Below are 16,751 nucleotides of genomic sequence, written 5' to 3' on the forward strand. Positions count from 1 at the left end.
CTGCATGAAAGTGCAAAACTATCACTGGCTTGGTTCCTGCATGGGATTTACAAAAATGGTTCATCTTAAGTTACCCATATAACAATGCTCTAATGCCGTGTGTTTTCCTTTTTTAAGGGTTTTTTGAGAAACCTTCCCTCAGATTACCAGCTCAGCTTTTGAGCCTCTTGGTCCCTTATGTCAGAAAACTGACCCTTGATCTTTCCTGTTTTTTGTAGATCCAGTAACTTGTAACCCAAAAAACCTGACCATTGAAATCCCCGTCTTCTATGGAACCCTCGCCAGTCTGGCTATTGGGACCCGTCAATATCCTCTGTCTATGAAGAATAACTTCACGGTTGTTAAAACGCCCTATTCCTTGGCAGTCACGGTGCCAATGCAGTACTTTTTGGAACCGGGGACAGTAAGTGGGATTTAAGGTTTACTTTTCTCGTATGCAATGTTTAGGGAAAGCATTGGAATCATCCAAAGTTTGTTTTTGATGAATCTGTTTGACCTCCCTGACTTTCATGTAGGGTAAGTGTTGCAATCCTCAATTCCATTTTGAGATTCTGACCTTCCAGAGTCTGAAAATACTTTGGGTGTGTGTGAACACGATAACTTGGGTCAAGCAAATTCTTGCAAACCAGTACAAAATGTATATTTCTGTCAACCTTTGGGCTACAGTAATCCCTCAATCGCAGGGGTTGCGTTCCAGAACCCCCTGCGAAAGGTGAAAATCCACAAAGTAGAAACCATATTTATATGGTTATTTTTATATTGTCATGCTTGGGTCACAGATTTGCACAGAAACACCGGAGGTTGTAGAGACCGGAACTTTATTCAAACACTGCAAACAAACATTTCTCTTTCAAAAGTTTAAACATGCTCCATGACAAGACAGATGATTCAGTCTCACAATTAAAAGAATACAAACGTATCTTCTCCTTCAAAGGAGTGCACGACCGGAGCAGAGAATGTCAGAGAAAAGCAAACAATCAAAAGCTTGAACAGCACCTATTGGTTTAAGTATGCGAAGCGAAAAATCCGCGATATATATTTAGATATGCTTGCATATAAAATCCGCAAAAGTCGAAGCGTGATATAGCGAGGGATTACTGTATTTCCATTAAACAGAAGTGATCCTTTATGCAGCTGCTGAGTCAGATTTTTATTCAACTTTTATAATGCAATATTGATGTGAACTTTTTTTTTTGTTTTGTTTTTTTTCCCCCTCTTGTGGTTTACTCCTCAAATATCATCCCTGTACTTGACAGTCTAGAGGAGAAAATCTAGATTTTTATTTTTCATAACCCCTTTCTCCAGGTCTTGTGTATAGTGGGACAAAAAAGTATTTAGTCAGCCACCAATTGTGCAAGTTCTCCCACTTAAAGATGAGAGGCCTGTAATTTTCATCATGGGTATACCTCAACTATGAGAGACAAAATGAGAAAAATCCAGAAAATCACATTGTCTGATTTTTAAAGAATTTATTTGCAAATTAGGGTGGAAAAAAAGTATTTGGTCAATAACAAAAGTTCATCTCAATACTTTGTTATATACCCTTTGTTGGCAATGACAGAGATCAAACGTTTTCTGTAAGTCTTCACAAGGTTTTCACACACTGTTGCTGGTATTTTGGCCCATTCCTCCATGCAGATCTCCTCTAGAGCAGTGATGTTTTGGGGCTGTCTCTGGGCAACACGGACTTTCAACTCCCAAAGATATTCTATGGGGTTGAGATCTGGAGACTGGCTAGGCCACTCCAGGACCTTGAAATGCTTTTTATGAAGCCACTCCTTCGTTACCCGGGTGGTGTGTTTGGGATCATTGTCCTGCTGAAAGACCCAGCCATGTTTCATCTTCAATGCCCTTGCTGATGGAAGGAGGTTTTCACTGAAAATCGGACGATACATGGATCAGTCGTCCTGGTCCCTTGGCAGAAAAACAGCCCCGAAGCATGATGGTTCCACCCCATGCTTTACAGTAGGTATGGTGTTTTTTGGATGCAACTCGGCATTCTTTCTCCTCCCAAACACGACGAGTAGTGTTTTTTTGTTTTTTTTTTTTTTCCATATGACATTCTCCCAATCCTCTTCTGGATCATCCAAATGCTCTCTAGCAAACTTCAGACGGGCCTGCACATGTACTGGCTTAAGCAGGGGGACATGTCTGGCACTGCAGGATTTGAGTCCCTGGCGGCGTAGTGTTACTGATGGTAGCCTTTGGTCCCAGCTCTCTGCAGGTCATTCACTAGGTCCCCCCTGTGTGGTTCTGGGATTTTTGCTCCCCGTTCTTGTGATCATTTTGACCCCACAGGGTGAGATCTTGCGTGGAGCCCCAGATCGAGGGAGATTATCAGTGGTCTTGTATGTCTTCCATTTTCTTTTGATTTTCTTCACACCAAGCTGCTTACCTATTGCAGATTCAGTCTTCCCAGCCTGGTGCAGGTCTACAATTTGTTTCTGGTGTCCTTTGACAGCTCTTTGGTCTTGGCCATAGTGGAGTTTGGAGTGTGACTGTTTGTTTGAGGTTGTGGACAGGTGTCTTTTATATTGATCACGAGTTCAAACAGGTGCCATTAATACAGGTAACGAGTGGAGGACAGAGGAGCCACTTACAGAAGAAGTTACAGGTCTGCGAGAGCCAGAAATCTTGCTTGTTTGTAGGTGACCAAATATTTATTTTCCACCATAATTTGCAAATTCTTTAAAAATCGGACAATGATTTTTCTGGATTTTTTTTTTTTTTTCTCATTTTGTCTCTCATAGTTGAGGTATACCTGATGAAAATTACAGGCCTCATCTTTAAGTGGGAGAACTTGCACAATTGGTGGCTGACTACTTTTTTTGCCCCACTTGTATATGTGCATCTCTCCACACCATACCTGGAGAAAGGTATTATGAAAGATGCCAGAATATTTGGTTTTGCTGTTTACCTCTGGAGTTTTTCCCTGGAACATAAACACCCAGATTATCTCACCCCTGTGATCCAGAAATAAAAGGAGTGGGGTGTTCCTGTGCTGTACCTGCAAGTTCCCATCGGTGTCCATGGATTAATTCTTTTCAGAAGACGCTTGCTTTAATTTTGAGTTGTCCGATCACTTTCCAACTCCTCAAGACTTGAGCAAAGGGGCACCAGCTTCTGGTTTTCTTTATTCTAGTGTCTGCATAGTGTGCCCTTCTAAGTCATGCCAGGTAGAGACCGACCCCAAATATCTGAGCAGCCCACGCCTGGTACTCTGCACTGATCACAACTGTAGTTTTAATTGATCTTTTTTGTACTCTAGTGGCAAACCTAAAGGATCTGAAGCTTTTACTTGGTGTTTGGTTAGCACTGCTGCCTCCATGGCCTTCTAGTCCTGGGTTCAAATCCCAGACTTGTCTCTTTCATTGTGACACTTGGTCACTTTAGTCATATATTGATTTTATAGTTTCAACCATTCTGGGTCAATCTGCTGCCTTGCAGACTGCTGATAAAAGGTATCTGGTTTGGCCACCTCTAAATTTTACTTTTTTCTCACCCCCTCTGGCAGCAGTGTCCCGCTATTGGCATGTTGAGTATACCAGCTACCAAACTGACCTTCCAAATGAGAGGCTTCCTGATCTTCATGACATTTCTGCCTTTGTGTGCTTGCACTCCTTTGACCCACAGAAATGGTAAGAATATTCAATAATGTGGGGATTGTGACCTGTTGTGGGGATGGCTCGAGCAAAGATCCAACCTAAAAGATAGCATAAGGTGGAGAGGACGGTTTATTTTGTGTAACTTGCTCCTTGAATTGGCATAAGCTATTGACTTGAGTATCTGATCACCTGGCCTGCATTTGTGGTGGACTACATGTTACTCTTCTGCTTAGTGGCTTAGGATTTTTGGGGAAGGAATAAGGGGTTTGTGGTTTTCTCCTTTTTTCCCCCACCAGAAACCACATGTAATGATGGCTACTTCACCTTTCAAGTGAATGCTGATTTCACCCAGCCAGCTCTGAATCTGAGCACCATTCATCTGAGAGACCCTTCATGCCACCCTCTTGTAGTGACTCCAGCCTGGCTCCTGTACAAGTTTCCACTAAGCAGCTGTGGCACAACATTCAAGGTTTGTAGCACTGGGGCAGGAATGGAGTAGAAGACTGCTTAGGAATTTCCCTTATCAAGCTGAAAATGGAAATGAGTGTTCAGTCATTGCCTATTAATTCGGCCAGTCTGACAGACTTTTCACAATTGGAAATGTAAATACTGAGGGAAAACCAAGGAAGTCCCCATTCTCGTGTAGGGAAAGTATTCCAATCATCCAAAAATTCAATGTCTATTTTGAATCCACATTTTAGACCTCCCAGAGTCCAAAAAATACCACTTTTGGAAGTGTATGTAAATACAACTTGAGTACACTTTTATGCAAAATTTGCTTGACCCAAGTATTGGGTACAAAATGTAGATTTCTATGAACTTTTGGGCTATTTCTGCTAACCAGAAGTGGTACTTGTGTAGCTGCAGAGTCAGATTTATTCAACTTTGTTCAATATTTGACTTGACGGTTTAATGTACAGAATATAAATACTTGAGGCTTACTCCAGATATCCATTTTCCCCCATATTGGAGTATGAGTCTAGGGGAGACTTTATATAAATGCACACAACCTGGAGAAAGGGGACATGAAAGATGCCACCATATTTGAGATGGCATCTTTACCTCATTTGAGTCTTTCCCTGGAGCATAGAAAACACCCAGATTTTCCCTTAACACCATGATCCAGAAATAAAAGGGAGGTGGTATCCCTGTGCTGTACCTCTGTTCCCATTTGTCCATGGATGTTCTTAGCAGAAGATGCTTGTCTGCTCACATTCCAGCTCCTCAAATAAGACTTGAGAGCCAAGGGGCACCAGCTTCTGGTTTTCATTCTAGTGTATGCCCTTCTACCTTGGGCCAGGTAGAGACGGAGACCCTTAATATCTGAGCAGCCCTCTCTCCTGGTACTCCAGCACTGATCACAACTATTCTGTTTGATCCTTTCCTGTACTCCAGTGGTAGACATCAAGGATCTGAAGCTTTACTTGGTGTTTGGTTAGCACTGCTGATTCATGGCCCTCTAGTCCTGGGTTCACCCACTTCTATGGGTTTTTATTTTAAAAAAGCTTGGGATGATGCAGGGTCTTCCTCAATTCTATTCATCTGCCCCTGATTTATGGTTTAGTTGGATTGGCTTTTCCCAATGACCAAAATATTGCACATGGCTGCCAGCCTTCAGGTTACCATTTATTAATCTGCCAGAATGCAGAGGTGTTTAACTTGTCCTCTGTGAATGGTCTGTGGCTCTAGTCCTGTAGATTTGAGCTGCTGCTGTCCTTTGAGCCCCTTAGTGGTTAGAGGAACAGTAGCTGACAAGAGATTTCCCCATCTCTTGCCATCAAGGTAAGGAGCTGTTGGCACCATAGTGCACAGAAGATATCTTGTGGGATTTGTTGTTTTCTGAAGGGTTGGACTGTGGGGTCATAACTAATTGGTCACGAATTTGGTGGCAGAACTTTAGTTTCGATCTTTCTTTCATAGGTACTTGGTGACCAGCTAGTTTACGTGAATGAGGTGAGATCACTGATTGCTGACAGACCACTTGGAGTCATCACAAGGGACAGTGAGTTCAAGTAAGTGATGCCCCTTGAATGTGCATGTGAAGCTGGGAATTTAAATCCACAGCTAATGGACCTCCTAAATGTGAAAGCTGTTGCTTTTGGGCATTTGACTAAATGGAAAAATGTCCTTTTTATTGAATTTCAACCCCCCCCCCCCCCCCCCCCCCCCCCGACACCTCTAACCAGGCTGACTGTGGAATGCTACCAAAATAATGCAGCAGACACTGTTCTACTAGACACCCGGACCCTGGCTCCACCATCTCCTGCTTCAAATAAAGGGAATCTGCAACTGGTGCTTCGTGCTTACCCAGGTAATTGCAGTTAAAAACCATGAGAATGAGAGGCTAGTCCTCAAGGTGTAAAAATCATAACTGGGAGCCCTGCACTCAAAGCTTGGCATGATGGGAATTGTTCATGAAACTTCTACCCATTTCAAAATCCTTGCTGGTAAACAAGCCAGTTGCGATGTTCCTGACCGAGCCCACTGAATGTTTGGTTTAATAATCCCAGCACTTCCACCTGCTGTCGGCCATCGCCAGTGTCCCCTTACTCGGTGTTGTGAATGAGTGACATTACCCAGCCCCAGGAGTTGGCCAGAGTCCTTTCTACTAGCACCATGTTTAAAATGGCTCTGTGTGCTACAGGCTGGACACCAATGGAGAGCTGCTGAACACTGTTTCTAGGGGGTAGCACAGCACTTGGCACCTGCAAGCAATACATCAATTATGGAAGTTCACCTATGCCACAATCTCCTTAACAACTGTGTGTAAATGAGCTGCTATATGGTTAAAACCCACCTGTGTGGAGATGGCCGCCTCATTTTCTGTTGGTGTTCAAATTTCTCATGAAAGATGCTGCTTTGGGGTGTGTGTATATTATAATATGTGGTCTTGTTTCTCTATGGCTAGATGGACAGTATAGCTCCCCCTTCACGGTCCAGGACTATCCTGTTGTGAAGAACCTCCGGGCCCCCATTTACCTGGAGGTGCAAGTTCTGAACAGACTGGACCCCAACATTGAGCTTGTACTGGAGAACTGCTGGGCCACTGCCCACCCTGATCCAAACTCCCGGCCTAGTTGGTCTGTCATCACTGCCGGGTAAGGGAGGGCCTACTGGCTGACCTTGTTTAAGAGTGGGGACTTCATGGGGGGGGGGCTGCTGCTTAATCTGTTGTGCGTTTTTTTTTTTTTTTTTATAAATAGCTGTGCTTATTCAGGAGACGACTACCCAACAGTGATGCATCCAATGTCAGGCTTCACTGGAATCCGGTTTCCAAGCCACTACAAGAGGTTTGACGTAAAAGCCTTTGCCTTTGTATCTAAAGACACTCCCTTGGGTAATTCGGTAAGTGACTCTGTAATGCACGTTTATTGAAAATGCAGGCCTCCAATGCTGGTTACAAATAAGGGGTTGCCATTTTTATATCAAGCTGTTGAGCTCCGTGCACTTTTCACCCAAAACGGACTGGGCTCTGTATATCTTAGCCAACTGAAACCAAGTGCCACACTTCAAACCTCTGTCCAGTTTCTTCTGCAGCCCCATTTTAGTAGGACACCAGAACTTTGGCCTTTAAAGGCTTAATGAGTTAGTTGTATGGGGGGGGGGGGGGTGGAATTGAACTGCTACAGTGCAAAGTCATTGGTGGTGGGCGATTATTGCTAGTTTTCTTTCTTGATCAGATACTGAGGCCTGATCGCAATACTGATGCAGCCGGAGTGTTGTCTTGCAAAAATAGTTAACCTTCTGTAATTTGTGGACCAGTCACATTTTTAAATACTTTGGCACTATATATGTAACTGTCTACTAATGCAAAGATCGGACTTTGCAAGAACTGAAAACATTTTTTGTTAAATCTAGAACGAGAGTTAGCATTTTTCTCAACCTGTAAAAAGCATTGCATTTTTAGCTCAAGACTTTTTTAACCATTAAAGTACAGGTGTATAAGTTAGTGATGCTTGCTCAGTATTTGTATCATACTATCAGATTCATCTGACTTTTTGGTTTCACTGCCTGTAGTCCTTTGTCCTCATCGCTTTTTGATTCGCTGTCACAAGTGTAATAGTTGGGCTGCTAAACTATTACTGGCCACGCCTACAGGAGAGTAGATGCGGCAGTACTGTTGCATGGGTAACGCTCAAGACTGCTGCTTTTAGTTTTTACTGCCCCAGTGATACTCTGGCCTAATGCTAGGAAATGGGATTTAAAGAGTCCATTCCATTTTATTTTACAAAACAAATGTATAAATTTTGAAAATGGGTTGCAAGTATGTCCGTTCATCAAGCTTGAGATTGAATATTCCTCCCTAAAAACGGAGGAATAGTGGGAAGTGTACTCATCAGGTTAGTTACCAGGTTGGTCTACAGTCCTCACTTTAAGATGAACACTCGGATATACAGACAGACCTTAACCACAAATACTGTATGAGAGACATACACAGCACATTGTTCCCTATCGCTTTAACCCACGCATACCACATGCACAGTCTGCGTTTTCCTTAGTACCCCAAGAGACTTGTTGAAGGCTGTAAGCAACGTGCAATGTCTTGGATCTCGGACCTAAATATTTTTTGGTCTCCAAGAATATATTCAAAGCTACAGAAACTCAACATCCCTGGCTTATAGGCCATTTCACAACCAGTGAATGTTTTACTGTAACGCACTGTTCATTACTGAGCAGAGCTCTTCGTCCACAGCTCAATAAACCTTGCAGCTTGGATCATATGGCACTTCCGCACTGCTCCAGGTGCTCAAAGAAATGTACATTACTTTAAATCACTCTATGAAGATAAAGTATAGAAAGTTAAAAGCAGTGTGGTATTTATTACATGAATACAAGCAGAGAAGCATAAGAAAATGTGGATAGTAAAGTCCTGGAGAGTCTACTCTTCTGATCGCCTCCATTGTTCTCATGTTAGGCAACGTGATGGACTTTCATGTGTTTGCTAGGTTTGCCGTATTGCCACAAAACATCCAGTCTTCTGACACGTATCCCATTTTTGTTGTACTGTCCATTCATTGGAGTAAACTCTAAATGGCGCTTTGCTTTCTTTCTGCCATTGCCTCCCATACACCACTCCACTGCTTTGGCTGGTGGACCACAGAACTGAGTGAATGCAGGGAGATAAGAGGAAGGAAAAGCAGCTGCTGTTTGTCACAATGTGACATGTTTTAATCCTGTTCTCACCATCAAATGCTTTTTAAATAAAAGGGAATGGTTTTTAAAATGTCTCCAATCCTGACCTTTAAAACAATGTTCACATCAGTACAGTGATCCCTCACTATATCGCGCTTCGCCTTTCGCGGCTTCACTCTATCGTGGATTTTATATGTAAGCATGTTTAAATATATATCGTGGATTTTTTGCTGGTTCGCGGATTTCTGAGGACAATGGGTCTTTTAATTTCTGGTACATGCTTCCTCAGTTGGTTTGCCCAGTTGATTTCATACAAGGGACGCTATTGGCAGATGGCTGAGAAGCTACCCAACTTACTTTTCTTTCTCTCTTGCGCTTTCTCGGATCCTGACGTAGGGGGTGTGAGCAGGGGGGCTGTTCGCACACCTAGACGATACGGACGCTCGTCTAAAAATGCTGAAAGATTATCTTCACTTTGCTACCTTCTGTGCAGCCGCTTAGTGAAGCGACATGCTGCACGGTGCTTCGCATACTTAAAAGCTCGAAGGGCACGTATTGATTTCTGCATGTTTGTTTTTCTGTCTCTCTCCTCCCTGGGTGTGAGCTGCTGCCTTCAACCGCTTTGTGCCGCGGTGCTTCGCGTACTTAAAAGCTAAACAGCCCTATTGATTGCTTTCTCTGTCTTTATGACAGTCTCTGCTCCTGACGCGCACTCCTTTGAAGAGGAAGATATGTTTGCATTCTTTTAATTGTGAGACAGAACTGTCATCTGTCTTGTCATGGAGCAGAGTTTAAACTTTTGAAAAAGAGACAAATGTTTGTTTGCAGTGTTTGAATAACGTTCCTGTCTCTCTACAACCTCCTGTGTTTCTGCACAAATCTGTGACCCAAGCATGACAATATAAAAATAACCATATAAACATATGGTTTCTACTTCGTGGATTTTCTTATTTCGCGGGTGGCTCTGGAACGCAACCCCCGCGATGGAGGGATTACTGTACTTTTAGTATCAATCTGCCCATCCCTAGTGTTTGTGTTCAGCCTTTTTTTGGTTTCTCCTTTCAAGGTGTACTTCCATTGCACTGCTCTGATATGTGATCAACAGCATCCAGATTCAGCCTACTGCACAGAGGGGTGCCAGAATAGAGCTGCCCCCCTTGGTGCTAAGGAAGGTAAGAATTTAGTAAATGGCAGGACTTGTTTCTCACCACTAGCACCATCCAGGCAAGATTCTCTGAAGACCACACCAATCGAATATTTCAGACAATTTTAAATAGTTTTTTTTTTTTTTTTCTTGTTTCACAAGTCACTTCAGTGCCACCCCACAACCTGAAATAGAGCCCACTCGTCCTTCCTCCCTCGGCTTGGAGGCATTGGGAGTTTGAGTTCTGCTTAGATTATTGGTTTAGTGGATGTTAACCTTTTGGCGATTTGAGTTGCATTGTCAATGGACACTTTGGATTCAGACAAATGACAATATGAAGTTTCTTGAAGTTGCAACTTCCCTCCATATTTGATATGTACAGTCGCAGTTTTGAGCACGCATAGACAAAATTCCCCAAGTCGAGCAAAGCACATGTCCACTCTAGGGGTGCATTAACAAGCAAATGGTACTTTTAGAGGCCACCCTCTCATTTGGGTGAAAACCTGTTCTGTGGTGTGACTTTTTTTTTTAACCATTTTTGTGACAAGTAGCTGCAGAGCTAGCTGGAATGCCTGGAAAGCATTGCTGCTTAATGCCCCTCTGACTGAAGCCACTCCACTGAAATGTTCTGGGAATTTCTCTCTGGATATTTTTCCTTAGGACCCCTTCCTCCTTAGCTAGACAGAAGCTCCTTTTCTCTGCCTCTTCTGTTGGCTCTTTCAAAGCTTGCCTTAGCTTTGGCCTCACACTCCCATGGGTCTCTAGAAATGCTGGGTAGCGGACCCCATGTCTTGGCACTCTACTTTGACAGTCCTCGCCACCATACTTCTATGTATTCTGCCTTCAAATCGGTTTCTGGCATGGAGGCTGCCCATGACCTGCTCAGTGCAATTGGACTTTGTGCTGTGCTTCACAGAACCAATTATCTCTCTAGCTGGAGGAAAATTGTGGTAATGACATGAAGATTCCTGTCCAGGTCTACTTGTGTAGGACTGGTGCTCTCTGAGGCACATCCTCGCCCAAACTAATGCATGTATATCCAGCACAGATTCCCTTCATTTTGCTCTGCTGCCAAGATCTCCATTTGCAATACTGCATCCTGCTGTCTACCCTTTGCAGCACATTCTAAATCTAGCTCTGTGTGAGGTTTGGGGCCTTGCAGAGGGTGGTCTTCAGAACTTTTCTAAAGACACTGGTGGTTGGGACCCTCGTGTTGATCTTAAGGAAAGTCTGGCTTGTGGTTTCCTCCATGTCCTTCCAGCTCCATTCCCTATTAGACTGCTCCCTTGTGGAGTCTAATTTTTATGTCTTTCCCTTTTGTAGAGCTCCCATTTCGTCCTTATCATAATTCAAATTTAATTGAATACTTTGGGCCAAATTTTTCTCCATACAAAGTGTCTCCTATGGAGCACAACTCTTCATTATCTAGTCCAGGGATGTGGTGGGGGAAGAGGAGATTAAAATCCTGCAGAGTTAGAATTTCGGCAAACCCCACTGATGCACCAATTGCCATTTTGACTCTCCTTTGATTCCTTGACTTTCTCCCTTAAGCTCACTTTTGATCTGTATATTCTTTTAAATCTGTATATCCTTGGGACATAACCGTCGAGTCCTTCCATGAGAACCCTGAATACAATGAGGACTTATTGATGTCATTTGTTAGGTAGAATGCCTAGAGGGGGCTAGGTGGTCATGGCCTGGAACCCCTGCAGATTTTATCTCCCAGCCGTCTGGAGTTTTTGTTCTGTCCTCCCTGGCCATCAGACCTTACTTTTATTCTGTTAGTGGTGTTGGTTTTTTTTTTTTTTTTTTTTTTTTCTCCATGTAAAGCACTTTATAGCACTTTTTCATACAAATGTAGCTCAAATTGTGTTTTGCAGGCTTCCACAGAGTGCAGGCGTCCTATCCTGATGTCGGAGCAGCTCATGCCAGTCTGCCTGGCTCATTTATGGTACAAAAGCAGTTTTTCAGGAGAGGCAAGTATTATCGGCAGGTTATTTCTGTTAACTGAGCAGAGGGGTGCTTTGCACATTAAGTTTTTTAATATTTGAATTGGTCCAGTGTGCTGCGGCACGGTGGTGCAGTGGGTAGCGTTGCTGCCTCGCAGCTGGGGGACCTGGGTTTGCTTCCCAGGTCCTCCCTGCGTGGAGTTTGCATGTTCCCGTGTCTACGTGGGTTTCCTCCCACAGTCCAAAGACATGCAAGTTAGGTGGATTGGCAATTCTAAATTGGCCCTAGTGTGTGCTTGGTGTGAGTGTGTGTCCCCTGCGGTGGGTTGGCACCCTGCCCAGGATTGGTTCCTGCCTTGTGCCCTGCGTTGGCTGGGATTGGCTCCAGCAGACCCCCCGTGACCCTGTGTTCGGATTCAGCAGGTTGGAAAATGGATGGGTGCGTGTTCAAGTAACTTCTGCTTCCTGCAAGACTAAGTGAAGTCTCATTCACCTGGTTCATGACCAGTAATGAAGATAAATATTTAACTAGGCTACTATAGCTTGGTATTGAATCTTTAAGGGGACTTCTGAACCTTTTTTTTTCCACATGAGCAAATGTTTGGCCTGCCATACTAACACTGGCTAGGGGCCTCCTTTTGCTCTCAACTGGCTCAACTTTGTGGCACAAATTCAGCAACATGCTCTTTTGTGTGTGTTTTTTTTTTGGGGGTGGGGGCACGTGCCACCTGCTTTGCCATTTTGCAAGTGTATCAACATTGACCAAAATCTTAAACTCCATTGGTTGTTGTAAATTCATGTAGTGGGTAGTCTCTAGAGACCACCCTTTCCAAAGGTGGTCAGTCTGGTTGCTTTGGTCAACACCAAGTTTTTAAATGGTGTCCATTTTCAAGGATATTTAATCAGCTGAAGTATGGGGTGCAAATGCCTTTTTAAACTCCACATGAAGCAGGCAAAGCACCAGGATGGGGCAACAGGTTTTGATCCAAGTGGCTTCACTTTTTTTTTTTTTTTTTTTTAGGTGGCAATCACTAAATCCAAGGCTACTGCAGACGAATGGAGGAATTCTGATGTATCATGTGAGAGTATGGGACTTGTGTATGTACAATAAATTCTGTATGGACTTAAAGTGCTTGTTTCTTTGCACCTTGTTGCCATTTCCTTTACTACTCTGAAATTTAGAGCTGCAACAAAGTCTTTAAAGCAAGGGAGGGTCTCCACCTCTAATTTTGGAGGACTGCAGGCTTTCATTCTGTTTTTTCGTGGTAGGTTTCTGCTAATTTACTGTAACTGTTTGCCTTTATTTGTAATGGACTTGCTATTTAAGACCCAGACCTTGTTTCCTTAATTCTCGGTCAAACAATGAGCCCACGAGAGCCAGCACTTGAGCTAACCTGTGTCCATCATACAGTCTTGTATATAAACATCTACAGTGTGTGTCTGTCTGGCCCTGAAAGGAGAGGTGGATGTCAGGGTAAGGGCTCCACCTCAGAGGAAACCAGGCCAGCACCTCAGCAAAAAACCTCTTGCTTAGCTGCTAATACAGAAGTGACAGAAGCACATCAGCAAAACGAAACCTCCGAAGAAAGACCCTAGCTTAGCCGCTAATACATAACCAATGTGAGCATGTCTGCAAACCGAAACCTCCTAGGAGAGACACCCAGAGTAGTTCCTTTCAATTACCCGATATCTCCACTTAATTCCCCCCCCCCACCCCCCCCCCCCCGACAATTTCAATAATTTCTAGGACCCTGGGCTTTTTACAGCACGGACTTGCTCCGCTAGTATCTTGTAATAAAGGCAAGGATCTCGTGTTCTGCTCAGGTCCACAGAACATTTTTGTTCTCTTAGAACCTTTTTTGGATGGTCACCTGTGGCAGAAAGTGCATCTCCCATGGCTTGCTGGGGATTTCAATCAGTTGATCCGAAATGATGTTAAAAGCTCAGGTTTTACAAAGAGTGCGAGTGAACATTCTCTGGGAATACATGTATGCACAATTAGGCAACTAGTGCAGAATTACACAAAGGAAAAAAAAAAAAAAATTCCCATCTCACTTGTTTCTCGTCTGTTAAAGTGAGTGACATTCATGGAATCTTAGGTCATCTGTTGACAAATACCCCCCCCCCCCCCCCTTTTTTTTTTTTTTTTCTTCTCTCCTGCAGCCACTGTTCAGAGATGTGTGTGGTTTTCCCACCCTCTCAATCTCCCATTTAAGGGCCCACAAGTTCTCAATAGGTTAGGCCACATTACAGGTTTAAGGCTAGCCATGCAGTGGAGTACTACAATGGAGCATTGCCCTGCATAAACATGGTGGTCTTTGAAAGATGCAGATTCACTCCTTTCTACCTGCGTGCCTCCCCCCCCCCCCCCCCCCCCCCCCCCCCCCCCCAACACCTCCTTCAATAAAGTCTTCTAACCTAGCAGGAGGTTGGGAGTTTTTTTTTTTTTTTTTTTTGGTCCATCTTCAACCTGAAAAGGTCAAACTAGCTCATCTTTAATACCAGCATGCTGGTGTCCGTGTCAAAGTGGAGCTCTGTACCTATTCTGATCCAGCCACAGCCCCATTTATCTGGTCCAGCAAAAGTCCCTCATCTCATCAGCGTTTTGTTGGCCCGAAAAGGTTTTATGGACTGAAGGCAGACTTTTCAGACTTGATGTTTCAACTTGTCTTAAGTGGTGGTCTGGTTTCAGTCTGCCTTAGCTTGGCCATGTCTGAGCACTGAATACTGTACTTATGGGCATGCCAGGTATGTTGCAGATCTGGAATATGAGAGAATATGGAGGATGATGGGGTGCTGGTAGCTCCATGTTTTCGATTCTTAAATCTTTGGCAGTTTTGCACTTATTTACACATTTCAGATCCTGTAGACTACTTGTAACAAAACATTTCGTTCTGTGATCACGCTCCAATATCTTAATACTGTTTGTTTTTTTATTGGCCCATTTTGCCTGCCTTGTTCTGCACACCTTGATTTAGGGTGTTGATCTCCTTGGCCCACACCCTCCCTTCATTACACAAGTCCGCATCACCCGCTATGCTCAAATCCAATAAGCATTCAAGTTAATACAGCTAGGAGTTGGGGAATATATACATAAAAAAATGGTCAAAATAGTCACTTGCCTAATTGTGTACGTTGTCCAAAGAATCGGTTTAAGAATCCTCAAATTAAACTGGCATTAGCTAGTCAACTGTTGGCCAGCTCTCTTCACATCTTTGTTTGGCTATTTTAAGGGGAGGAAAACCAGAGAATGGAGTCCTTAATTTTTAAAATAAAGGGAAAGTAACAGCAGAAATCAGTCACCAAGTAAGAGTGGCAGCCCTCCACCCTCAGAGTTGGACACCCCATAAAGTTTGTAGTGATGGCAGTTTTTTAATGGGGAATGGCAGAAGTTTAAGGGGATCCATTGCTGCCCAGCACTACTTCAACAGTAGCTATCTTCCTGCACTATTTGGACCCACCTCTCCCCCTCATTCATTGGTCAAGAGTCCCATCTTCATTTCAAAAGGACACCCATCTGAAGGGGCTTTCTGTTTGCTTTCATTTTTTCTGTAGATGCATAACTTAACAAAATGCCTGTGGTTTTGCATGTTGTCGTGATTAGCAATCCCTGCAGAGACAGCTTTGCTGTGAGTTTGGCAAAGTAACGTTTGAGAACTTCACCAAACTCCAGAAAATGCATAGATGTTCATGGTGGGAGCTAATGGAGTGGCGTAAGGTTGCAGTGGCATTTTAACAGTCGCTGAGGAGTAGGGGAGTAACTGGACAGATTGCGGCCAAAAGAAGTGACCAGAGTTCAAGCAGCGGTGCTAACCACTGTGCCAAAAATTAAAGATGGATAGAACAATAACCACAAACAAAATACAAAGCCACATAACTAAGTATACCATTGTGCTCAGAGTGCCAGGCTTGGGGGCACAGCCCCCTGACAAAGTTGTGATCCTTGTGTCCTTGCTTGGCACTTGTTCCCCTGAAGATAAATGATCTGTAAAGGAAAGTTTGTCAAAGGGTTGCATGTGTATCTTTTTTGGGGGCGGCTCCTTTTAAAGCTGGTTTTGGTTCCAAGCTCCAGCACATGGCTAACTTTGCATGTAACTTGGCCATGCAGTGCTGCCCTGCCAGCCACAGGGATCCATGTTGTATATGTGCTGCCAGTAACTCCGTCTCATTCTGGGTGGCTAATGTATCCTCCTAAAATGCTGCAGTGTGGCAGGCTGAAGTACAGAGAATGGGCTGTGACCATCCCAATGTGGCATGGCAGCAATATTACATTACACATTCTTGCCAATAATTTTAATGTCATGGCTTGTTAGTTGCTTTAACTCTGCCATGTCAGGTCATTCTCATATCCTCAATTTTCTTCCCCTTTCTAAGGATATCATCCAAATGATTTAAAGGCTAAAATGGAGGGGTAATTCTCAGTCCTTTGCTTTTTTCTCTTCCCTTCCAAGTATTTGATTAAACCCAATAGTGCATGATAAATACACAGGTATAAATGGTAACAAGCTAAATGGAGAAATGCTGATTTCTTTTGTCATTTGCAAAACCAAGCATACAGCTGTTTAAGACTAAAATAAGCAATAAGGGTTCAAAATCTTAACGAGGGAGACAAAGTGAAGCAGAAGTGTTACTTATTAAGCAATTGGGTTGGAACAAAAACCTGCGGCCCTCCAGGACCGTGATTGTGGACCCCTGAGCTCGATGGAGTACTGCTGGCTGCTTTGTCATTTACATTTTATTTCTAATAAGGAGCCATTAAAACACTGAATGCAGCTGTTTAAGATTGAAGTAAGCAATTAATGGTGGGGAACCTTAGCCAGAGAGACCACTAAAATGAAGCATCAAAATGTCACTTGAGCAATTAAGTGCATCATCAGCAATAATTGACTTCTCTTGAAGAAACAAAAACCTACAGCCACT

The 16,751-nt window shown here is 43.5% G+C and overlaps 1 protein-coding gene across 2 annotated transcripts in view; it reads left to right on the forward strand.

Moving 5' to 3' along the window:
• Positions 1-12,960, forward strand: part of LOC114661056 (zona pellucida sperm-binding protein 2-like) — a 35,019-nt gene extending 22,059 nt beyond the window's left edge. The window contains exons 9-18 of one of the 2 annotated variants that reach the window (XM_028814165.2): positions 219-403; positions 3,515-3,638; positions 3,902-4,074; positions 5,526-5,617; positions 5,792-5,916; positions 6,514-6,703; positions 6,809-6,950; positions 9,805-9,910; positions 11,763-11,858; positions 12,853-12,960. In XM_028814165.2, coding sequence (XP_028669998.1) covers positions 219-403; positions 3,515-3,638; positions 3,902-4,074; positions 5,526-5,617; positions 5,792-5,916; positions 6,514-6,703; positions 6,809-6,950; positions 9,805-9,910; positions 11,763-11,858; positions 12,853-12,866 — 1,247 coding nt within the window. In that variant the 3' untranslated portion in view covers positions 12,867-12,960. Of the gene's footprint in view, positions 1-218; positions 404-3,514; positions 3,639-3,901; positions 4,075-5,525; positions 5,618-5,791; positions 5,917-6,513; positions 6,704-6,808; positions 6,951-9,804; positions 9,911-11,762; positions 11,909-12,852 lie in introns of those variants that run through there. The other variant, XM_051933574.1, reaches the window with a different exon arrangement.
• The last annotated feature ends 3,791 nt before the right edge of the window (positions 12,961-16,751 follow it).

This window comes from Erpetoichthys calabaricus, chromosome 11, assembly GCF_900747795.2.
Source record: "Erpetoichthys calabaricus chromosome 11, fErpCal1.3, whole genome shotgun sequence".
Lineage (NCBI taxonomy): Eukaryota > Metazoa > Chordata > Cladistia > Polypteriformes > Polypteridae > Erpetoichthys > Erpetoichthys calabaricus.